At 39.2% G+C, this 26,009-nt stretch overlaps 1 protein-coding gene across 2 annotated transcripts in view; it reads left to right on the top strand.

Moving 5' to 3' along the window:
* The window catches only part of TMEM245 (transmembrane protein 245), an 80,790-nt gene that overhangs the window by 33,203 nt on the left and 21,578 nt on the right, over window positions 1-26,009 (top strand). For both annotated transcript variants that reach the window (XM_055427536.2, XM_055427537.2), the window contains 7 exons: window positions 985-1,089; window positions 4,206-4,288; window positions 5,356-5,446; window positions 11,826-11,924; window positions 14,815-14,946; window positions 18,951-19,073; window positions 19,202-19,347. In XM_055427536.2, coding sequence (XP_055283511.1) covers window positions 985-1,089; window positions 4,206-4,288; window positions 5,356-5,446; window positions 11,826-11,924; window positions 14,815-14,946; window positions 18,951-19,073; window positions 19,202-19,347 — 779 coding nt within the window. The remainder of the gene's footprint in view (window positions 1-984; window positions 1,090-4,205; window positions 4,289-5,355; window positions 5,447-11,825; window positions 11,925-14,814; window positions 14,947-18,950; window positions 19,074-19,201; window positions 19,348-26,009) is intronic.

Raw genomic sequence — 26,009 nt, 5'->3', positions numbered from 1 at the left:
AATTGGTAGCTTTGCATGGCAGGAATTCTAGAAATCTGTCAGGATTAGATATTCTGAAAACAAAAGTTTTACAAAATGTAGGATTATTTGTAATTGTGAAAGATGAGAGAAGTTATACTCAAAATAGAAAGTCTGGTGGCATTTTGGAAAAGCATAATTTTAATTATTGATTAAGAGATAACCACCGCATTAATGATTATTATTTATTTATAGTCAATTATAGTTTGTCATAAAGCTTATGATTTTAAAAGAATAGAAATTTCAAGTGGATTTATTATTTTATTATGAAATATTTCAAATATAAAAGGATAGAAGAGCACCCACATGCCTGTCTTCCAGTGTGACAAAATATTACCTGTACAGCTGAAGTCTCTTGTGTACCCCCTGCTGATTGTGCATCTGTGTCCCAACCCTTTTGCTTCCAGGGTAGCTATTATTCTGGAATTGGTATTTATCACTACCTTAACAATAGATTTTATTTGTAACCCTATGACATTAAAGGAAAAAAATATTTTGAATGTAATTCACATTTTAATTTGCTTCTATTTTATCTGTATAGTTTAGGAGATATCTGTATTGTAATAGTCATCCTTTTTCTAAAGTCATATATATTTGCTAATTGACAGTAGAGATTTGAGGTCACTAATGGATTGTCATTATTTAGTTTAGAATGTTTATCAGATCGTAAATTCTAATTTGAAATGTCAGCATACCACAATATGAGAATCCAAGCATAGATTTCGGTTATATTCAAATTGATTGCCTTTTCTTAGAAGTGACAGTAATAAGCTCTTTCTATAACAACAATTAACACTGTTAGTTTGATTTTCTAAAGTGGCTTATTGCTTTCGCTGCTTTAATCATTATGCCATAGTTTCTGCAATGCTGAATATCCTGTTTTGTCTTCATGATGTTTGAATACACATGTGTTTTTATTAAGCTGTGCTTGAAAGATGACTGATTCTCTTTCTCATTTCTGTGCAGATGATCATCTGGTTGGAGAAGATGTTAGACAAAATAATTAGCATTTTCATCATATTTTTGTTAGTGATAGGAACACTTCTTTTAGCCCTACTTCTGACTGCAAAGGTACAGTACAACAATTACTATCACCATTAATAAACTCTTTAACTGTTGGAATTTGTTGTATGGATAAGAAGCCAGCAGTTGCATGCATAGGAAATGTTGCTGCTGCTGCTGCTGCTGCTAAGTCACTTCAGTCGTGTCCAACTCTGTGTGACCCCATAGACGGAAGCCCACCAGGCTCCCCCGTCCCTGGGATTCTCCAGGCAAGAACACTGGAGTGGGTTGCCATTTCCTTCTTTATAAATAATTACAGTATTTAAAGTATTTATGATTTTTATATTGCTGGTTTTGCCATGAGTTTGCCTAATGTATTTTTATCATTTAAATTTTATTATCATAAAAATCCTCTGAGGTAAATGGCAGATGAAAAATGGAGATACTGAGGGAAAAGTGGGTTCTTTTCTCAAAAGAACTATGATCTGGTCCATGACTCCTAGTGTAGATCCTGTTCACTTGATCAGAATTTGATTCCTTCCTTCATGTCTCATTGTTCTTTCTGCTGATTTACCATTAAGATATTTCTCACTTTCCAGATCCTTCCAGCTTGCATTTCCTTTCCACCTTCTTAGTTTGGATTGCTATAACAGAATACCATACACCAAGTGCCTTAAACAACAAACATTTATTTCTCATAGTTCTGGAGGCCGAGAGCCCCAGGTGAAAGTGCTTGCATGGTCAGCTTCTTGGTAAAGGCTCTGTTCCTGGTTTATAGGTGGCTGTTTTCTCCTTGTATTCGCACATGATAGGGAGAAAGAACACCTCTGTGTTTCTTTGTTGAAGGATGCTGATCCTGTTGTGTCTTCCATCAGGTCTTCCGTGGTAGCTTAGTCGGTAAAGAATCTGCCTGCAGAGCAGTAGATCTGGGTTCGACCCCTGGATTGGGAAGACCCCTGGAGAAGGAAATGGCAACCCACTCCAGTATTCTTGCCTGGAAAATGCTATTGACGAGGAGCCTGGTGGGCTGCAGCCCATGGGGTCACAAGTGTCAGACACGACTTAGCGACTAAACCACCGCAGCGACTAAACCACTACCACCAATCCCATCATGAGAGCTCCGCCCTCACGACCTAATTACTTCCCACAGGCCCTACCTCTTGTAACTGTCACATCGGATGTTAGGCTTTCAACAGACAAATTTTGAGAGGATATAAAAAAATTTAGTCCTTATTACCCCTCTTTCATCAAAGAAAATCATTCTCCAAAGTTCAGCTAAATTTTTTGTCTCTTACTGGCTTTTCAAAAAACTTTTGTAATCTGTCACAGTCTTTATTTTATTTGGACCCTACTGAACTTTGCACCCCAGATTTTTATATGTTGTTTTCCAGAAACTGTGAAGCTTACCTGGTATCCTGGATGTGAACCATTTTCATATAGTGCTGTAGAGAGATGGTAGTACCTACTAGCAATAGACAATCTAATATGCAGCAATTTATTGAAGGATTACACTGTTTCCTACTATTTGACTTTCCACTTGGAAGTCCTGTTCTCAGTCACTCTTAGCCTCAGTATGCCCTGATCTTATCATTTGCTTCTAACAACCTGCTCTCTCTGTACCTGTTTCAGTTAAAATGCAGTTGTTACCTTTTCTTTGGATTTTAATCCTGTATAGTCACTTATTTAGACTCTACAGACTTGAGAGGTCTGTCTTTGTTTTTGATATATTTCACCTAAACCTTCCTCTGTATGTTTTTCTAGTTCTTAGAGAAACCTTTCACCAGTATGTAATTCTGTTTTCCTTTTTTTTTCTTTTTCCTCTCCTATTCTACTTTCCCTTCTTTGTCCCTTTGTGTAGGGTCTTCTTGCCTGCTCATCTCAATTGTTTCATCTTTTTTTTTCTTTGTTCATTGCATGCTTCAGTGAGCTTTTGCTTCTCTGAACTTTGATAACAATTATTACTGAACCATTTCTTCGTGGTTTAGGATTCATGCAAACTGAGCTTTTGAAGGAAGCTTACTGGTTATCTAGTTCATTCTCCCAGCCAATAAAAGGATCATTCTCTAAAACACCATGACAGTATCCATTTGAATGTCTTAATAGACATCTCAAATATAACAAACATGTCAGAACTGAATTCCAGACCCTCCTATGCTTGTCTGTTCTTCTCATTTCAAGTAAGTGACAGCTTCATTCTGCTTGCTCAGGTGAAAAGCCTCAGGGTCTTTCTTGACTACTTTTTTTCTTTTATTAATAGATGCATATCCAGTTTGTCAGAAAATCCTTTTTGCCTCCATGTTCCTAATATATTTTGGGATAAAGCAGGGTGAGGATGTTAGGTAATTCCTTTCTACCTAAAGCAAGAATAAAATGGTATAAAAATTATTATAAACACCATATCAGGGCATCGAAAAATGATCAGTTAGGCAATAATTTGAGGACTGTTTGCTTGTGAAAAACTGCTACTGCATCTGGTAAAAACATGTAGTTTGTGGCTTTTTTACTTGGAATTACTTATCCTCATCAGCCTTGTGTGGGCAGAAAAAACCTACAGATTTTCTTATGGGTTGTGGTTTGGTTTGATTTGGGACTGGCAACAGAGAAGCTGTGAATTAAAGGGAGAGGTTCTGGAAGCAAGAGAGGCATAGAAGGGCTGAGATTAATAAATCACATTTTATGGTATATGGGAGACCCTAAGGTATCCTGTGAATATTGAAAGCCTAGGGAGATTTGCGCATTTGTTGTACCTTTGATTACATTTCTCAAGTTTCACACATCTCTGGCTAGAAAGGATGAAGCTTCTTGGTGTGAAGTGTCTGAGCATAACTTTATGCCAAAATTATTGGCTGACTGTTTAGCTCTTCAGGTTCAGGGGGAACCCTTAGGGTTTTCAAAAAATAAAAAACACCGAGTAGAGACATTAATGACAGGGAAGACAAACTTTGCAGTTTGATTACAGGTAAGTTGTTTGCTTACTGAAACAAAATGACAGCTCTCAGAGTTATAAAACAATCTAGAGTTGCTTTGTTATGGATAGTGGCTGTTCAGTGCAGGTCTCTTAAGTTAACTGAAACTAAGATATCTAATTATTTGACGCTTAAAGCATTGTTCCTTGAGTAGTATAAAAGATAAATGTTAAATTGACTTTAATTTTTATTGATACTCTTTTCTTGTCCGTAATACAGGTACATCAAGAGAGTGTACACATGATTGAAGTCACAAGCAATTTGATTAATGAAACTCTAGCAAATCATCCTGAGTGGGCAAAGTAAGAATGTAATTTTGACAAATTACAGATTGACAAATTACAAATTAGAGATGGATGGTCTAGGTTCTATGTCTGTTTTCATGAAATGATCTTCACTGGTACAGTTACCTTGGAAGAGAGAAGAATTTGCCAAAATTTTGTTGAATGTTGTCATTTTTGCATAAGAATGACATGTAATGGGATAGTGGATGTAATTTTGACAAAAATAGAGATGGATGGCCTAGGTACTATGTCTGTTTTTAAGAAATGATCTTCATTGGTACAGTTACCTTGGAAGAGAGAAGAGAGAAGAGTTCGCAAAACTTTGTTGAATGTTGTCATTCTTGCATAAGAATGGGTTAGAGGGGAGCAGAGGGGAAAGTCCAAATATTGAATTGAGTCTCATAGTTTACAACATGTCTTTGATTTACTAAGCTTTCCCCTACGTTATGTTGTGTGCTGAAGAGATTATCCCCATTTTACAGATGAGGAAACAGGATCAGAGGTTAAGGGATTCAAGAAAATCCTCCCATGGCAAAGTCAGCAGCGTTCCCATACTGTATCATTTTTTGTGGCAGAGTTGGCAGACTACGGCTCAGAACCAAATCCAACCACCTGTTCCTATAAAGATTTATTGGAACCATCTACACCTGTTCATGTCATGTTGTCTGTGGCTGTTTGGAGGCTGCAGATAAAAGCAGACAGAATTGAGTAGTTGTGATACAGATCATATGTCCCGAAAAGCCTAAAATATTTATGCCTTGGCCCTTTACAGAAAAAAAAAAGTCTGCCAACGCCTGTAGGATCTCTTTGCCTACTTGTTTAATTTGGCTTCTGTGAGAGGGTTTTTACATCTTTGTGGAGAGTGTTCCTAGGATTATGCTGTCATCATTGAACTTGATGACAAATTGTATGGCCTCCTCTTTTATTTTGTTTTTAACTACCCCCAAGGTAGTCAGTAATTTAAGTTAGGAAATGCTCTGCAAGTTTTAGAATCGTAAATTGTAAATGTTTAAAAAATTAAGTTCCAGGGATTGCTGGTACAGTACACTATACCAGGTTTTCATTTTTCCTTTATTTTGAATTAGTTGGCTTCCTGAGGCTCAGGTTGTCCAAAGAGCCCTTAATTCTGCAGCCAACAACGTGTATCAGTATGGACGAGAATGGATAACCCACAAGGTAAGGGAAGAGCCTATTTTCACAGCTTTTTCTTTGCAGGGTCTTCATTGGTAGTGACTTCTTGCTTTGATAAAGCAGAAATGGAGATTTGTTTATAATTTCTGTTTTTGAAATAAGCTTAAATCTATAAATCAACAGGCAACATAGGTTGAAATAAAACCATCTGGACGATCCTATTGATAATTGCTGGTAGCCCGAACAATCCAAGAGGCTGGGCATGTGCTTCATGTTCAAAATAGATCTGATTCATTGTTTGTACATTAGGACAGAATGATCACTAAGCTTGGCCGATCAAATATGGCTTTGTGGAGAAAAAAGTATTAATTCCTATTAAATTTTATTATCTGCTGATAACTGTATTTGACAATTTATTTCATTTAATCTTTCCAAAACACCTGTAATAGTCTGAATTATTTTACCCCCTTTATAGACAAGGAAACAGACTTAAGTAAATTTACTTAAGTAAATTCCCAGTGGTCATGTAATAAATTGCAGAGCTTGCTTTCAGACTGAAGACTAATTCTAAATCCTTTGCTCTTTCTACTATGATATGCTAGAAGTGTGTGCCCGGAACTGATTTAAGTGCTTTAATGTGGCACTTGAGATAAACTGTGAAGGAATGGAATGATAGATCCTGGATGAATAGAGAGAAGGAAGAGTGTATTTTAAGAAGGGGTGTTTATGTGATCCAAGATACAGAGCTAGGAGTGTACTTGAGGAGGTGAGTTTGACTGAAGTTTTGTGAAGGGGAAACGAAAGGCAGAGGAAAAGACACAGCTCTTGTAGCTAAGGATCAGACTCCATGATACAGATCTGGGACATCACTTTTTTTCCCTAGTTTTTCCTGTGGAAATGAAGGTAATTTGTAGTTTTAATGTGTGAGGTAATTAGGATTATCTAGGGATTGCCACAACTTGTTGCACTGTGTGCCAAAAAATTCCCTGTTTAAAATTCAGATTCAAAATCTAAACAAAAGGTATCTTGGAAATTACAGTGTGTATACATGCCTACTCAGTTGCTCAATTGTGTCTGACTCTTTGTGACCCCATGGACTGTGGCCCACCAGGCTTCTCTGTCGCTGGAATTTTCCAGGCAAGAGTACTGGAGTGGGTTACCATTTCTTCCTCCAGGGGATCTTCCCGACCCAGGGATCAAGCGCTCACCTCTTGCGTCTCCTGCACTGGCAGATGGATTCTTTACCACTGCGCCACCTCTTGGAAATTACACTGTACATACAATAATCTGCTAACCTAAGGGTAGAATCGTGGTCAAGTTAAAAGTTAGGAGAAAGATGTGTTATTGATTTTCCTGGGTCCATACCAGATAACCAAATCCACTGTCATATGGAAGTTTTAAAGAAAATATTTATTGAATAAACAAAAGATAAGTATAGTTGACCTTGAACAATGTGGTGGTTAGGGGTGCTGACGAAGTCCCTGACTTTACAGTTGGCTCTCATTTACCTGGTTCTGCATTCTCAGATTCAGCAACCACAGATCTTGTACCACTGTGGTACATTTTTAGTGAGAAAAATTTGCATGTAAGTGGACCTGCACTGTTCAAACCAGTGTAGGTCAGGGGTCCACTGTATATAGATGTAAATCTCAGAACTATCATGGAAGGAAGACCGAATATTGCAGAGGACTTTGAGACGTTTAGATATATGTTTGCCTGACTATTCTGTGGATAACATAACATTTAATTCTTGAATTATCTGTTCAGGAGAAACTTTTATTCTGGAATTCTTAGCTATTTGGAAAAATAATAAAGGGAATTTGGATAGCTGGAAGAATGTGCCTTAGATTTTAAAGTAAATTTTTAATTACTTAGAGGAAAAAATAGGTTTGAAACCTTATACTTGAGAGTCTAAAATGGAAGACCACAGAAGAGACATGATTTTCTATGAAAAGTTATAAAATATTTGTGATGCTGATTTAGGAGGCACAGGGATAATATCTAAAAACAACCATTGAATTGAATGGATAAATAAAATGTGGTATATCTATATAATGGAGTATTATTTGACCATAAAAAGGAAGTACTGATACATTTTACAACATGGATGAACCTTGAAAACATTATACTAAATCAAAGAAGCAGTCATCAAAGACCACATAAGTATGATTCCATTTATATAAAATGTGTGAAAGAGGCTTATCTACAGAAACAAAGTAGAGTAGTGGTTTTCAAGGGTAGGGGGATTGGGAAGAAATGGAAGAGTGATTGCTAATGAGTATGGAGTTAACTTCTGGGGGCTTGAGAATGTTCCAAAATTAATTGTGGTAATGGTTGCATAACTGTGAATGCAAAAAAACCTGTTAGGTTATATACCTAAATGGGTGAATTGTAAGGTGTGTGAGTTCAGTTCAGTTCAGTCGTGTCTGACTCTTTGCGACCCCATGAATCACAGCACGCCAGGCCTCCCTGTCCATCACTGTGAGTTATAGCTCAATATTTTTTTTTTTTTTTAAAAGAGTCATTGAAATTGCAGAGGTAGCTCAGATCTTATCCAGCTAAGAGTCACATAAGAATTGAATCCTAAGAACTGCAGTGTAGAAAGGGCCCAAATTAGGTGGGGATGGAATGCCACACTCAGGAAAGAAGAAAAGTTTTTTATAGCCTATGTTTAGGTATGAACAGAGAAGGTTGCTTTCTGTCTGCTTCCAGCCCACTTTGTCAGCTGTATCTCCTATGTCCTCTGTTCACTGTTATGGTTCTAATCAGACCCCCTAGTTTGCTCTTTTCTCATCATTCAGTGATCTCATTTTAACTTGATTACTTTTTTCAAGACCCTATCTCCAAATACAGTCACATTCTGGCGTCCTGGGGCTTAGGACTTTACATAAGAATTTAGAGGTGGAGGACACCATTAAGCCTGTATTGTGGCCTAAGGAGAGAGTATAGCTTGAGGAGGACCAGACGTAGTTTCCTACACATTTAGGCTTTTGAAGGTCAGAGAAGTGAGCCAGCAGAGAAGATGGAGGGGGATTAACCCTGTGTTGTGCCCTGTGTGTCAGCGAGGCCTGCAGAAGAAAATGGTTCAAGAAAGACTTGGTTGGTTGTATCAGATGCTGCCAAGATTTCAAGCAAGGTTGAAAGTTAGAACAGACATTTGCCTTCTGACTTACTCCTATTTTTGTAGATTAGATTGTTTGCCTTAAGTTACACAGCCCTCAGATGGCATTCTGGCTGCTCTTGGTGTGGAATTGTGTTTCATGTACAAAGAGTGTCTCATACCACCAGCGGTGTGTGCGCGTCAGTGATTTTTTGTAGCAGCAGTGATGTGCCCGTTAAACTCAGCTCTGCGGCCCAGTCTTTCTTGTGACTTTTGATAATATAATGTTGCATGCTGGTAATTGGGGTCTGTAGTATTCTGCTATGATTGATAGCACCACAAATAAGTGTTTTAGAACATGCTGCAAAATTTTGCTGAACTCTCTTTTGAGTTAGGCTTCCCAGGTGGCTCTGTGGTAAAGAATCTTCCTGCCAGTGCAGGAGATGCGCGTTCAGTCCCTGGGTCAAGAAGATCCCCTGGAGAAGGAAATGGCTACCCATTCCAGTATTCTTGCATGGGAAATCCTATGGACAGAGGAGCCTTGCGAGCTTCCATCCATGGGGTCGCAGAAGAGTCAGACATAACTTATCGATTAAACAGCAGCAACTCCTTTTAGTTAATAGTCGTGGTATTTTAGTATTCACCGTTGTGCTGGGAGTGAGACAGCTGAAGGAGATGTCAGTTTGAAATAGTGCTTTATTGCAGTAAAGGCCACTGTGAAAGCAGCCAAAACTGGAGGCTGTCTGTGACCATTTTAGGCCTCTTCAGGTAAAAGGAGATCCCAGAGGCTGACAGACTGGGTCATAGGACTGTGAGAATCTTGACAGTCATAATATATAAAAAACACAGTTAAAGTCAGTAGAGGTCTTCCTTAGTGGTCCAGTTTAAAAATCCGCCTGCCAAGGCAGAGGACACGGGTTCCATCCCTGATCAGGGAAGCTTCCACCTGCCATGGGCAGCTCAGCCCGTGTGCCGCAACTACTGTAGCCTGCATGCCTAGCGCCAGGGCTCTGCAGTAAGAGAAGCCTGCACCTTGGGAAGCCCGCACACTGCAGCTAGAGAGGGACCCTGCTCGCCACAACCACGCAGACGCAGCACAGCCAAAACACTGTGGATGAATAAATAAATAAAACTTAGTCCCCATGACTGTTAAAAAACAAGATAAGTAGGGAGAGTTAGAATAGGGGTAATGGTGGTTTTTAATGATTGTGGATAATTTCTCTGTTAGGTGTTCTTTGTTCATAGGTTCTATATGCGATAGGGGAAAGAAGAGTAGACAACTTTTGATCCTAACTCTGCTACTTTGAATCCCAGCTCCTAGCTGCATGACCTTGGGCCTATCATAGATTCTTTCTGTTTTCTCATTTTAAAAGAATAAAGGGTTAACCAAACCTTTCTCTGTCTAACTTTGTTGAGATTGTTGCAAAGCTCACAGAATGTAGGTGAGAGCCATTTGTAAACTGTAAAATACTATGCAAAGATGAATGGCTTTTATATTCACTAATTTGTCTTTGGTTAAGGAGATCCAACCAGTCCATTCTAGAGGAGATCAGTCCTTGGTGTTCCTTGGAAGGACTGATGCTAAAACTGAAGCTCCAATACTTTGGCCATCTCATGAGAAGAGTTGACTCACTGGAAAAGACTGATGCTGGGAGGGATTGGGGGCGGGAGGAGACGGGGACGACAGAGAATGAGATAGCTGGATGGCATCACCAGCTCGATGGACATGAGTTTGAGTCAACTCTGGGAGTTGGTGATGGACAGGGAGGCCTGGTGTGCTGTGATTCATGGGGTCGCAAAGAGTCGGACATGACTGAGCGACTGAACTGAACTGAACTGATGAATAAATCAAATGTAAGAGAAAACACTGAGCAGATATATTTGTATCAAATATGTCAAAAAAACTGGTTCAGGTATCCATAAGATCAGCATTAAATGGTCAAAAGGTATGTTTAGGTCACACAAAAGGAAATACACATTGAAAACCGACATGGAAAATGGTCACTCTTATCACTAAAGAAAAATGTAAATAATTATTACCATTTCACACCTATTAAATAATCTAATAATTTAATAATTTATCAGTTTATAAGGTTTGGGAAACATTGGTTCTTTCATACAATATTGGAAAGTATTAATTGGTATAGTCCTTATAGAAGACAGTTTAGCAGTGTTTCACCGAAGTCATTAAAATGCTTATTTCCTTTGATTCCTGTATGTTTATCTTAATGTTAGTAATAAAAAAGTTGCATAAGGGTATTTATTGCAGTGTTACTTGTGACATTATAAATTGGGAACCATCTCTGTGTCCTATGATTGATTAAATAGAAAAGCTTAGCTGATATGAAACCATTAAAAATAAAGGTTAGTGTTGAAAAGTAAAAATGAAATACTTATGATGTAAAAGAAAATATAGACTTCTAAACTATATCTATGTAAGCAGGCAGAAAGTTGCAGAGGGAAAAATGGCAGCAGTTATATTAAGTGGGCAACAAATCATTGTCTTTTTAAAAGCGTCTTTAAGATTACCATATGGTTTTAGTAACACGTAGAATGTAGGATGAGATACTATAATGAATAGCTTTCTCCAAGTTATCTTGTCTTAGTGTTTTTGATTTCCCAAACCCTGAAGCCAGTCTAATTGATCATAACTCTGAGACCTGACATCTCTGGCTCAGACAGTAAGGAATCTGCCTGCAGTGCAGGAGACCCGAGTTCAATCCCTGGGTTGGGAAGATCCCTAGAGAAGGGAATGGCTACCCACTCCTGCATTCTTGCCTGGAGAATCCCATGGACAGAGGACCTTGGCGGGCTACAGTCCATGGGGTGGCAGAGTCAGACACGACTGAGCAAATAACACACACTGAGACCTAACATCTCTCAGCATATTCAAAGGAAGATTTGCGTTTATAGCTAAGGTTCTAAAATTTTGCCTAAAGTTGTGTGGTAATTCTAACACTAGTGGTAAATGTAACATGACACTTCCATATAATGGATGAGCACCGGGGTCACTTGGAGAAGATTTTTCTCTGGGCAGATGAGATCAGAAAAGTCAGTAAGCATGGCTTCGTTCTCTTAAGACCCAAAGAAGTTTTCTTAGAAATCTAAGAATAAAGAAAAGAATAAAGAAGCAAAAAGACGGGAGAGAGAGTATTTACTGGAAATACTGAGTAGAGTTTAAGGAAAGAACAATGTGGTTGGAGGCAATTAAATAGTCTGGGACTTTTTAGTTTGATTTGGAACAAATGTAAAGACCAGCATGTATTAATTTTACTGGATTGTTGCCTGAAACACTAACTCAGATTATATCTGTATTCCTTCCAGCTTCATAAAATTCTCGGAGATAAGGTGAATAATACGGCCGTAATTGAAAAACAGGTACTAGAACTTTGGGATAGGCTGTATCATTCTTGGTTTGTAAAGGTAAGTTATTTTAGCTAAGGATTTCAGTTGTAAACTAACAGTGTCCTTTTATGGACTCATTGACTAGGTTGTATTGTGTTAACACTGGGATTTCATTTATTGACATTTTTAAGCTGCAAGGTCTTAAACCTCAGGTTGTTTAGTCAGCTTGAATTGATGATTAACCTACATGGCAGAACCCACCAGTTTCTCTGTTATCGGTGTTCTGTCCGCTTTTCATTATCCTCAACAGTGTCTCATCCTCTTAACCAGATCTGTGCAGTAGAAGTGTGATGCAAGCTGAATATGTAATGTTAACTTTCTGGTGGTTGCATTAAAGAAAAAAGAGAGAAAAAAAACTAGGATGGATGAGATTCGTTTTAATAATGTATTTTACTTAACACAGTATACCCAATATATGTCATTTCCATATGAAATGAATGAAAAAGTAATGAGATTTTATATTTTATATATAACATACATATAAAATCTTTTCCATTCTGAGTGTTAGAGGTCTGGTTTATCTTTTACACTAAGAGCATATTTAGGTACTCGGTAGCCACAAGTGGGTAATGGCTACTGTTTGGGACAGTACAGCTCTGGACATTAGGAACTTTTTCTTTGAGGAAGTGAAAATAGATCCGAAAGTTTAGAGATAATTATTTTATTTTAAATAAACCTTTAGTGCTACTTGTACTGATGTGTATCATTTTTGACTAAATATAAAAATGATGGTTTGAAAGCAGGTAGTCGTGCGGGCCGTTCTGTACACTGGGTTGGCAGGGCCCGTGGGCCATCAGGGACTGTGCTGTGGAAGATGCCTGTGCAGGGGGAGAGAGATCGAGTGGGGCAGAGTTAGCTTGGGTAACGGGGAGGAGGGTGCAATTGAAAATTTGCATATGTTCCCTAGTGACCTGCTTGGCATTGTGTGCTCTTGCTAGTTCAGTTCAGTCGTTCAGGCGTGTCCAACTCTTTGTGACCCCATGGACTGCAGCACGCCAGGCCTCCCTGTCCATCACCAGCTCCCGGAGCTTACTCAGACTCATGTCCATCGAGTCAGTGATGCCATCCAACCATTTCATCCTCTGTCATCCCCTTCTCCTCCTGCCTTCAATCTTTCCCAGCATCGGGGTCTTTTCCAGTGAGTCAGTTCTTCACATCAGGTGACCAAAGTATTGAAGTTTCAGCTTCAGCATCACTCCTTTCATTGAATATTCAGGACTGATTTCCTTTAGGATGGACTGGTTGGATCTCCTTGCAGTCCAAGGGACTCTCAAGAGTCTTCTCCAACACTGCAGTTCAAAAGCATCAATTCTTCTGCACTCAGCTTTCTTTATAGTCCAACTCTCACATCCATACATGACTACTGGAAAAACCATAGCTTTGACTACACAGACCTTTGTTGGCTCTTGCCTAGGAGAAGTTGAAGGAATGGTGATGGGTTTTGTGGGATTTTCAAAAATTGGGAGTTAAAACTAACTGGGAGCACCTCCTGGTGGTCCAGTGGTTAAGACTGAGTTCCCAGTGCAGGGGGCCTGGGTTTGAGCCCTTGTCAGAGAGCTAGATCCCACATGCCACAGCTAAGAGTTTGCCTGGCGCAACTAAAGACCCCACAAGCTACAACTAAGATCTGCTGCTGCTGCTAAGTCACTTCAGTCGTGTCCGACTCTGTGTGACCCCATAGACGGCAGCCCACCAGGCTCCCCCGTCCCTGGGATTCTCCAGGCAAGAACACTGGAGTGGGTTGCCATTTCCTTCTCCAATGTGTGAAAGTGAAAAGTGAAAGTGAAGTCGCTCAGTCATGTCTGACTCGTAGCGACCCCATGGACTGCAGCCCACCAGGCTTCTCCGTCCATGGGATTTTCCAGGCAAGAGTACTGGAGTGGCTTGCCATTGCCTTCTCCTCAACTAAGATCTAGTGGAGCCAAATAAATAAATAAATATTAAAACCAAGCAAAACCTAACTGGGGAATCTCTGGGTAGATATCTGCTGAAGAGCCAGTTACAAAGGTTGTATCTGTTTCTTCTGCTGATTCTGGGGCTTCTGCTTATACACAAACAGCTTTTACTGTCCCTCACCCACTTTGAGCTTCCTGAATGTCCAGGGAGGTCAGGTCAGAGTTTTTAAAGCATAGGTTTGTAAGTGGGTAAGTGCATTGCTTTCTTTACCTCTTTTACTAGGACCTAATGTTTTCATTGCTAATGAAGATTGGCATCCCTGGGCTTTTTGGGAAAGTGCGAAAATGGAAACACATGCAAAATGTTAAGAATCTACTTCTATTTCTAAATTTTAACCTTACTAGTCACTTTGTTTATTCATCACCCTTTCACATCTGTTTTTCCTGCATATCTGCCGATGTAATTCTTTTCCAGATAGACAAGTTAGATTTCTCCTCTGCACCCTTCTTTCTCTTTCATATTCTGTTTTCCCCTCTTTTATTGAGATATGATTAATACATACCATTTAATATTGCTTTTAGTTATACTTTTTCATATTTTATTTCTCTCTGTCCTCTAGCTTTTTTGGAAGAGTGATAAGGTAGATGAGGAAAGGAGGAAAAAGCAAAAATGGGAGACTTTAAAGAAAGGTTAGAGGGGAGAAAGATGAAAAATAAGAAGAAAGTACATGCTGTTCAGTTGAATATACTGATGAGTAAAGTGTGTTCATGAACATGCTTAGGGGGGATGCATTTAAGCTAGGCTGAGACACAGTAGCTAGAATATAAACAGAAAAATATATTTCGGGTCTTTTTGATGGAGTTGTTTGTTAATTTCTGATGAAATGTGAAGTTTCTCACCTCTGTATATTTACTAAACTGCTCAGTGGACCTGAAACAAAGTGGGCTGTTTCTATGTCTTCTTGTCTTTGGGTTAAGGCGGGCTTTCATGTCTGAACTGTTTTATTCCATAGAACGTGTCGCACTCCGGAAGGCACAGAGGACACAAGCTGCACATAAGCCGTCAGAATAGCTGGCTGGGGGACATCCTCGACTGGCAGGATATCGCTTCCTTTGTCCACGAGAACATTGAGACATTTCTTTCGGTAAGAAATAGTATTTTTTAATTAAATTGGACTTAGGAAAAAACAGACTCTAATTCTCAGGTTTTTTTCACACACGTAGATGTCTTTCAGTACCCTGTTTTTAATGCCATGAGATTTTGCAGTTTTGAGAATTCTGAATGCACCAGAAAGTTGTCCAAAAGCCATCGGCCTCAAGTGTAGCTCCCCTGATAGCTCCTCTGTGGTTGAAGAGTGACCAGGAGATGCTGACTCAGGACGCATGCACGATGCTGTGACGCCCAGGTTCTGAGGATGGCGTCCTCATCCCCTGGACTGATCAGAATGCCCCTGGTTGAACCACTAGCAAGGGAACTGCCTTTGGTTGGTGAAGTCCTTTGGCAGATAGAAATATGGTTCCAGTTACAATAGAGACACTGGATGTTTAAAGGCTTAGATTTCTGTCATCCCTCCTGTTCTTCCTTCATGCACCATCCTGCCTTGTTTTCCAAAAGATTGGAGGCAGCAAGGAACAGTTGGCAGTGTTGCTGAGTTTCACTCCATGGCGTACTTTGTGAGGCCTCTCGGCCTGCGGCTTTTCACAGAGATGAGAAATCCTCTCTTGTGAATAAACTTGTAACTCTTATCGTGTTAATAAAAATGGAGGTTTGGGACTTCCCTGGTGGTCCAGTGGTTGGGAAAAGTCCTTCCAGTGCAGAGGGTGCAGCTTCGATTCCTAGTTGGGGCGCTAGGACCCCACATGCCTCGGTGCCAAAAAAGCAAAACAAAATGGAAGCAGTGTTGTGACAAATTCAATAAAGAGTTTAAAAAAAAATGATCCACATTAAAAAAAAAATTTTTTTTTAAATAAAATTTTTTAAAAAGTGGAGGTTTGCTGTGCTGGATGTTTTTAAATTTTAATTTTTATCAGAACAAGAGATGACTATAGCTGAAAAGTTGAAGATACTTTAAGGTGTTAAATAACGAATAGTGTTGCCCCTGCTCTTTGCTTCCCCCCTTCAGTCTCATTCTCCAGAGCTCTGCATTCTTTTAACTTTCTCTGTGTATTTACCTTTAAATTTCTAAAATAATATTTATGCTGCTCTTTCTTGGTTTCACAGTATTATCTTCGGCTTCTGACATGGAAGATGAAGATACAAGTCTCTCCGCGCCTCCTTACTGCTCCCCCGGGGTTTTCTTACGACTCTGTTGGGCCCTTTGCCCATTGCCGCACTCACATTTTCCCGTCCTCCCAGTCGCCTAATATAGCTGTGATAGCTTGAAGTTAAATCTAGAAATTCATGTCCTTCACTTCTAAGAATGTTGCTTTTGATAATCCCTTCCCTCTGTTTTCTCTAGTTCAGTGGCTCTCAAACTTTTTGGTCTGAGAGCTCCAAAGAGCTTTTGCTAGTGCATTCTATTGGTATTTATTGTATTAGCAGTTAAAACTGAGAACTTTAAAAATATTTAACAGCTCACTAAAATATAATGTTACTTGTTGACATAAAGAACATGCTTTTTATGTTTGAAAAATAACCATTTTCCAAAACAAAATAATGATTTAGTGATAAGAGTGGCTCTCATTACATTTTTGCAAACCTATTTAATGTCTGTCTGGATTCTCATACTTGTTCCTGTACTCAAGTCTGTTGGAATATGTTGTTTTGGTTGAAGTATGTGAGGAAAATCCAGCCTCACACAGATTTGTAGTTGGAAAAGAGAGGGAAGTCTTTTAATAACCTTTTCAGATCATTGTGACAATTCTTTGATACTCCTCTGACACTCAGCAGATGGTATTTCTTTAAGGTTGGTTGCAGTGTGGAATTTGATATCAGTGAACTTTTTCTACTCTCTTATATTAGGGTCCATGGATCTGTCTTGGCTAGGAATGGATCCTTCACCCTTACCTGATTTTGTAATGTGCACAGGTCATTTGGAATTAATGTTCACTAATTTCTAAATATTGACATATTTTATTATACAGTATTAAAAAAAATCACATTCTTTAACATCACCACCTATCTCATCAGAAAAAATTTTAAGAAACTGTCAAGGTCAGCCCTTGATTCAATACCCAACATCTATTTCCTATTTTCTGAACCTTTCTTCTTAATCCATTTGAGTACATAGAAAAGTTACTGGATTGTGGCTGGCAACTACCAGTCTACAGTTAATGTATTCCGTTAATTTCTTAAGAATTACCACAGTGTATTTCATATCAGTATGACCCAGAATCTTTTTTTTTTAATTTTTGATAAAAATTCCAAAAGACTGAATTCCCCAAAAGAATGCTTGTCAAAATCACAAGTAAGGGCATTGTTGGTTTGTTTCTTAGAATCAGTGGCATTATTCATTCATTCTTTATCCCACAAGGTCAAACAGTCAATCATGCATATTTTTGTAGGCATCATGAAGCATTTGCAGGATTTTATGTAAGGAGTTATTGTAAATGAAACTAGCCTTCCAAACTCCTTTCCTGAAGGCTGAGCTGAGGCTTGCAAGAAACACCGAGGACAACAAAATACGCCTTTTATAAGTCGTACATTTGAGGCAGGAAAGGAATGGATATGCCTTTCATAGAACAGATGGTATAACTTGGACATATGACAGAAAACAGAATTTCCCTTTTGAAAAGGGCACCAAAATAAAACCAGATATTAGGAGTTCTGGTGCCCAGCTCTGGTTCCACTTATTAGCTTCAGGCCCTTGGGCAAGTTTTTTTAAATCCCTGAGCTTCAGTTTGTATATCTGTAAAACAAAGATGATAGCATCTCCACTGCTTCCCTCACTACCTTGCTGTGAGGTTTAGGGAAGCATTTTGAAAGCTATAATGGAAGGTGTTTTTCTGATCATCTTGCCTCCATGTTTTCCATTAAGAGAGAGGATGGTCCTCTCAATCTGATTTAGGTATTGACCATCCAGTGATGTCATTGTGTTCAGTCGTCTCTTATGTTGTTGGAAAGAATGTATTTGCTATGACCAGTGTGTTCCCTTGACCAAACTCTGTGAGCCTTTATCCTGCTTCGTTTTGTACTCCAAGGCCAAACTTGCATGTTACTCCAGGTATCTCTTGACTTCCTGCTTTTGCATTCCAGTCCTCTGTGATGAAAAGGACATCTTTTTTTTCATGTTAGTTCTCGGAGGTCTTATAGGTCTTCATCGAACCGTTCAACTTCAGCTTCTTCAGCATTAGTGGTTGGGGCGTAGACTTGGATTACTGTGATCTTGAATGGTTTGCCTTGGAAATGAACAGAAATCATTCTTTTATTTTTGAGACTGCACTCAGGTACTGCATTTTGGACTGTTTTTTTGACTGTGAGGGCTACTGCATTTCTTCTAAGGGATTCTTGCCCACAGTAGTAGATACAGTAGTCCTCTTGGGGATAATAATAGAACGGACATTATCAAGTAGGACTTTAAATTCATGAAGAGATAGGAAATGAAACCATATAGGCATGCTATAAATATTACACATCTTCTTTCAGTAATATTTAACATGTATTAATATCTGGTTCTAGTGAATTTGCTGGTGGATCAAATGAACTCAGTAGGTCTTAATATAGGGTCATATCTATCTGAGGAAAGATTTTCAGTTGCAGAGCTCTGACCCCATCTGTTCATTTTGTTTTTGTGACTTCAGTTCGTTTCTGTTACTGTGACTTTAGTGAAGTCATTGAAGTGATGTTTTTATATTTTTCGACTGTTCTAAGTTGGAGATGGCAAGGTGGTAGGGGAGGCAACTAATAAGACAAATGTAAGGATTTCATGGCCTGCACTTGTGGTCCTACAAGCTACATTCATTCAATCACAGGTTACATTCTGGCATACTCTCCTGTAGGCACTTTTTTCTCTGTGTACCATTTTCACATAGTTATAATCATGCTGTGTATAAACTTTTTGTGTCTGGTTTTTTAAACAGAGCATTATATCATAAAATATATTTCTGTGTTATAGCAGGGATGTTTTACTGGCGGCCTAATGTTTGTAGTAGGTTCACCCATCATTTACCGAACCATTTTCCTTACTAAGCGTCATTCAAATGTTTGCAGATCTTAGAGTCTCTGTGGATCGTCATGAGCCGGAACGTGAGTCTGCTCTTCACCACCGTCACCACGCTCCTGACCATCCTGTTCTACAGCGGGACCGCCCTGCTCAACTTTGTCCTGTCGCTGGTACGTACACGCAGACGAGTGCGTGTCACACGCCTTCCACAGCAAAGCATGTTCTTGGTTCCACTTGTGTTTCCTTCCTGTAGTTTCCAAATGTGGTATTTTAGGAGATACTGTCCTTTGTTTTGCAGATAATTTTCCTGACCACACTGTTTTATCTGTTAAGTTCCAGTGATGAGTACTACAAGCCAGTGAAGTGGGTGATAAGCCTGACACCACTATCTCAGCCAGGTCCTTCTTCTAATATTATTGGCCAGTCTGTGGAAGAAGCCATCAGGTACGGAGAAGATTTATGCTGTTCTTGCTTCCCTCAGAGACTGCCCTCCACGAGAGTCGTGTTTTTCTGTCTTGAGCCTTCCATGCAACATTCAGTGCTAAACAATTGAGGGACACTGGTGTTTTCAAATTTTTAAAATCTCCTTTGTGAGGATAACGTAAAACATTTTCAGTGTCCTGATCTTTGTGATGTGCAAAGATCTAGGGGCCTGTCCCCATCAGCTTTCCATCACAGGCTCTTACTCTAGCTCCTAATCATCACGTGGTTTATTCAGGCGAAGCCCCTCCTGCACCACACATACACCTCACATTCTCTCAGAAGCCTCCTCCTACTGTCAGGAATTCTGACTTTGCTCATGGAGGAGAGTAGATGGCCTTCCTGTTTCTTCCTGGTGCCCTCTGCAGGGGGTACTTTGGATCCTAGAAATGAGAAATTTGGAGTTGTCTCCAAGTCATAGGCTCTGTGTGTATCATAGGTTCTGGCCAGAAACTTCCATCTTGTTATCTGATATCCATGTATCACAGGCTTGACTTTTGAATGAGCTGATTCTTCAGCTTTTATTCTTCATATCCTTTTTCCAAGTCACTGATTCCCTTTTCCTTTTCATCATGTCAGGTAGGGAGAGGCCTTTTGCAGCCTTGTTTCAGCTCCTTCCCCACCTTTGTCCCTCATTGTTCTTAACTCATTAATAAGACTCTACTTCATTTTGACTTCTGTTGAATAGCTACTCAAATTAAGTCCTCATGTTATCCATGAGAGCTTCTTTTTTTAATAAGTTGTTAGGCATCTAAAGCTTCTCTGAAGAGTGAATCTTTTGCTGGCATTTCTCTTTCCACATACTTTTAAGAAAATGCTAATTGCTCGCAACTAGTCTTCCATGGAAATCTTGATGTGACCTGATAATTTTGTCCGACTGATTTTGGCTTTTTTTTTTTTCCACTGTGTTCATGTAACAGCTGATGAGGATACCACTTTAATCTTTGGAAAATCCTTGATTACATTCAAATAGCATGCATGCACCTAAACTGTATTTTTCTCTGGAAACTTTGCTAGGTTTTTTTCCCCTTTTTCCTCCTAGACTTTATTGGATAGTTGTTGTTTGAGTCACTGAGTTGTGTCCAACTCTTGTGACCCCATGATCTGTAGCCCACCAGGCTCCGATGTCCATGGGATTTCCCAGGAAGAATAGTGGAATGGGTTGCCATTTCCTCCTCTAGGGGATCTTCCTGACCCAGGGATCAAACCCTCGTCTCCTATTTGCAGGTGGATTCTTGACCACTGAGCCACCTGGGAAGCTGTTATTAGACAGTAAATGGGATTAAAAACAAAAAAGCTCGTATCCCCTTTGGTGCTCCCAGGTATCCACCTGGAGCCATCCATGTAATGACTCCAAGTTTGGGACTATATTGTCTACTGTAACACCTTTCAGGGTGAAGTTGTCTTCAGGAAAGATACTTCTTGGTTTCAGCAACCCTTCTAAGCCTGTTTGACCTTTGGTTATCATCTTTATTAAAATCACTGCAGATGGTGATTGCAGCAATGAAATTAAAAGACGCTTACTCCTTGGAAGGAAGGTTATGACCAACCTAGACAGCATATTCAAAAGCAGAGATGTTACTTTGTCAACAAAGGTCCATCTAGTCAAGGCTGTGGTTTTTCCAGTAGTCATGTATGGATGTGAAAGTTGGACTATAAAGAAAGCTGAGCACTGAAGAATTGATGCTTTTGAACTGTGGTGTTGGAGAAGACTCTTGAGTCCCTTGGACAGCAAGGAGATCTAACCAGTCCATCCTAAAAGGAGATCAGTCCTTGGTGTTCATTGGTAGGACTGATTTTGAAGCTGAAACTCCCAATTCTTTGGCCACCTGATGCAAAGAGCTAGCTCATTTGAAAAGACCCTGATGCTGGGAAAGATTAAGGGCAGGAAAAGGGGATGACAGAGGATAAGATGGTTGGATGGCATCATTGATACTCAGTGGGTGTGGGTGGACTCTGGGAGTTGGTGATGGACAGGGAGGCCTGGCGTGCTGCCATTCATGGGGTTGCAAAGAGTCGGACACGACTGAGCAAATGAAGTGAACTGAACTGAATCTAGCAGTAGATTAACTTTAGTTTATCTAAGTGACATCTGTCTGACTCAGATAAGTTTATGCAAATATTCTTACCAAAAAGGAAAAATAACTTTCTGTCTTCCTAGTAGGGTAAAGTTACGGAGTCAACTGTATTAAGGCTGTCTAAATCCTCTAAGTGATGTGACTTAAGCCAAGTCTTACTGAAAATTATCTAGCTTGTCTATAAAGAACTTAAAGATACTATATTTTCCTGACATAACCTTTATTAGCATAGCTGACCGTCCTCTGAATATCTGTCATTGAGTCATTTTTTTCCACATCAGATAATGCCATCTTCTTTGTTTTAAACATTACTCTTTAATATCGTGGTTTCTTGGAATTGGTAAGCAGAGCTGTGATTTGCACCCACATCCAGCTGATGGAGATCACACATTCTTCTGGTATACCATGATGCTTTCCTCCAGGAGGAAGTGGTTGTGTCAAAAGTGATTAATTAAATTTGTGGTACTGTTAATATTATTCAGCCGAACACATGAAGCTGGCAGCTAAAAATTTACTTCTTTGCAGACAAAGACAAATACCATATGCTATCACTTATATATGGAATCTTAAAAAAAAAAAGGATGCGAACAAACTTATTTACAAAACAAATAAACCCACAGACATAGAAAACAAACTTATGATTACCAAAGGGGATATGGAGAGGGTCAAATTAGGAGTTTGGGATTAAAATATACGCAGTACCATATATAAAAAATAACTGGGACCTACTGTATATCACAGGAAACTCAGTATAGCACAGGTTACACAGTGTCTTGTAATACTATACTGGAAGAGGGTGTAAATATGTGTATATATATAAAAATGTATAAGTGTATATATATATATATATAACCCTGTATACATATATATATATGTGTGTATAAGTGAATCGCCTTACTGTACACCTGAAACAAACACAACATTGTAAATTGTATTTCAGTGAAAATTTTTTAAAAATTGAGGTCTTTGGTTCAGGAAGGAATTTGAGGTTAGAGTATAGTCATCTACAGCGATATGAGGAAATATATATCTCTTTACAGGTTAGATTTGCTTTATCTTCTTGGGATTCGTACACATTAATTATGTGCTGTAACAGTAGCCCATGTCTTAGTTCTAATGTGTACTCATGCAAAAACCATTCATTTTATTTTTATTTTTAATATGGAAAAAAATTTAACAACCCTCAGGAGCAGTACAACAGTCCTAATTGTTCTCAAAATTATTAGATTTCTGTGAGTCTGAAAAATATGGTGCAGACAAGATAACTTGTTACAGGCTGGGCCATTTTTCTCAGCACAACTATAAAGTTATATAAATTATAGATTATAATTCAGGATGATTTTTAGCAGTCTGAGTGCTTTTTACTTCTTTCCTGGGTCAAATTCAAGACTTCAAATACGCAGTTTTACATAGATGCCTCTGAAGAAATTTCTCATGTATGTGAGAGAACAGTGAGCTCTAGTTCCACAAACTCCTGTCAGTTTTTTCTTTCTTAGGGATTATATTCAAGATGGAATATGTTTCTTCATGGGGAAAGATTTTAAGAGGGAAAAATATTCTCTAAATGACCGTGAAAATATTATTACAATGTCCCGAGGCTGTGGTTTAGTCTGTAAATTATCAGTTATGTCAGATTTTATAAGGCTAATCATTAGTCATCATCATTGTTGCACTTAAGTGAATTATTAGACTCATTTCACATTATTCATTAATAAGTTAAAAACCGGAATTGAAGTTGGGAGTGAACTGCATGTCCAGACAGTGAAAGTGTCTTGTTCTTCAAGCTTTACCTTCTGAAATGTGTGGCTATTTGATATAAACACTGCCGCATTGAATTTCTGAACCTTTTATTTTCCGCCATTCTGGATGAGTGTTCCTCTGTACTGACTGCATTTGTGGCTGGGCTTACATTTCGTGAATTTTTGAGTTAGTGGCATGCACCCTTTGCCCTCAAACCATGTCCCGCCCCCCGGAGCGCGCGGTGTCCTGGCCGCTCGCCCCGCGCCCTTCTCCCCGATGCTCCACTCCGCTTGCTCTGGTGGAGATATTGCACATTACTAAGTTGCATGTTGTCACGGCCTCAGTGCAATTTAGTGTGTGTGATACTTTCACATGAGTGCATGCACACGGGTATGGCTCTTGCTTGTGGGATTACAGCTTTTCAGGGCCGGTGTGGTTGGGGCGGTGGTCCTAGTGATGAATCTGGTGGCAGAATGTGTGTACTGTGAGGTTTTCATTTGGAAAGTAAACATGCTTCCCACCTGTAGTTTTGCAGAATTGAGAATACCAGGGTTAGTAGAAATAGATGTCAATCATTTAGTAAATCAATATTTCCAGTTTCACGGGAAATATTGAATTTTAAATACTCAGTAGAAATTGTTGTAGATTTAAGATTATATTGTTTAAATTGAAATGTATAAGGAAGACTTTAAAGCTATAAGAAAATATATTTTCATTTATTTGAAGAGATTTCCTAATGCTGTAATAGAGAGGCAGAATTTCATGCATATTTGGGGAAATTAAATTAATTTGTTTAAAGTAATCTATTAATAATTTAAGCTAGAGTTCTTAAATAATAACCAAGTCAGTAAATATAATGCCTTTTTCACTAACTTGATTAAAGATCAACCTAATAAGCCTAAACTTTGCTTCAGGTTTGTAAGGGAAATAAATGTCTTTTAAAAGCTTTCATATTTAGTTTCTCTTTGTGGTGCTTTAAAAATTGCTAAATTCATTTTATTAGTCTTATAATAGAACTAGTGTTGAGATACACATGTTTGCTCTGTGTATGTAATTGAAACAACCTCTTGTTGATTTTTTTAGTTAGTGCTAGAGGAGTAAGTATCCATGATTGGTAGGCATTGTCAAAGACACAAAACTGTGTATTAACTATATAAAATATTGAATTAATATTTACCACTGCCATGGACTCCACATGGTTTCATGTGATACCTTTGTCATAGGCTTGTGTGTGTGACTCACTGTTATTTCCAGTGGGGACGGCAGGTGTCCATGGGAGCAGCCCATCCTGAGCCACTTAGCAGCACACTGCATCTGTGCACAACGTGCTTTCCCCTTCTGGAAATCCAGTGTCAACCAAGTTTCTGTCTGATTTACTGTGAAACTGGGTCTCTGGGGTGGCTGGTAAATCAGGAAAGGGAGGAAGTTGCGATGAAGGGAGCTGGTGGATCCTTTTCCCAATTGGGTTTGTTGTTGTTTAGTTCCTAAGTTGTGTCGGACTCTTATGACCCCATGGGATTTCCTAGGCAAGAATACTGGAGTGGGTAGCAATTCCCTTCTCGAGGGGATCTTCCTGACGCTGGGTTTGGATGCAGGTCTCCTGCATTGCAGGCAGATTGTTTACATTGCAGGTGGATTCTTTACCGTCTGAGCCACCAGGGAAGCCCTCTGGGAATAGCATACTATAGTGATTTTCTTCCTACTAGAAAAATGATTTCATTGTCTCTTTGAGTAGTGTATCTTTGTCCTTAGGTCCCTTATGAGAATACAGCTCATTGCCCCATTTTTTCTAGGCTTATGCCTTGGAATATCTTACCCTTTCCTATGATTAGCATTTTTCTGGCATATCTCAAATTTCTTGTCCCAAGTTTGCTGTTAAGCCTTGTCTCTTGTTTCCAGCTCCCTCCAGGCTATTTCCATCATCGTTTTTTTGGCTAAACATGGCCCAACTAAACATACTCCGTTTTCGTCCGTGTTCTCTCCTGTTCTGGGGTTCCCCATGACTTTTTACACTGCCGTTCTTTCCCCTCCGGTTTAAAACCCACATCTCTCATGCTCCTCGTTTCTTCCGTGTTTGCTGTCCAGGTGCTCTTCAGATCGTTTCTGTCTCCTGTAGGCTGTGTCCCTTCCTTTCAGTCTTTTTGATACCTCTTCCATCTGTGGCCTTGTTGTCAGAGGTCATACAGCACCTTTAAGATATTTCTGAGTGAAAGCTGCTGGTCAGTATGACAGGATTTTACAGTTTGGGAGCCACTCTGTCACCAAGTCCATGTCTCAGACCGGTATGAAGTGACTAACTCACCAGGTTCCAGAGTTTGACTTTACTCTCTCAGTACACCTCTTGGGATGCTTTAGAAAAGCTTGGTGTGTCCTCTGTATGCAGCATCACCTTTGCTGCCACGGTCTCTGCTGTTTTCAGTTACAATCAGCTTTTCCTTCTCTCCTGACTGTAGGAGCGTGCCTCCTGTGTACCCCACAGATTCCTTGTTTTTGTGACTTTGTGATACCTTGGGATGATTTTAGGTTTGTTGCCTTTGTGCTCTCTCTGAGCAGTTCCTTATTTCTCCACCTTAACAGAGTCCTACCTTAAGTCTTCCAACTGAAAAGCAAAAATGAAGTACCCAAGATTACATATTTTCATTCCTGTTAATCATTGAATATGTGTGCCTGTTTTTACACATCTTGTATTTTAATCTCAGATTTTACTTTGGAATTAATAAGATTTATCTTCTGTAAATTCTCTCCAAGTGACCTGCATTGTTTGATACCACTTTAGATGTTACTTTGTAAGTTGGGTTGCGTGGTTTA

Source organism: Moschus berezovskii, chromosome 7 (genome assembly GCF_049115385.1).
Source record: "Moschus berezovskii isolate FMDL1 chromosome 7, NW_MosBer_1.0, whole genome shotgun sequence".
Classification (NCBI taxonomy): domain Eukaryota; kingdom Metazoa; phylum Chordata; class Mammalia; order Artiodactyla; family Moschidae; genus Moschus; species Moschus berezovskii.
Note: the sequence above shows the minus strand (reverse complement) of the source record. Positions and strands in the feature narration are given on the sequence as shown.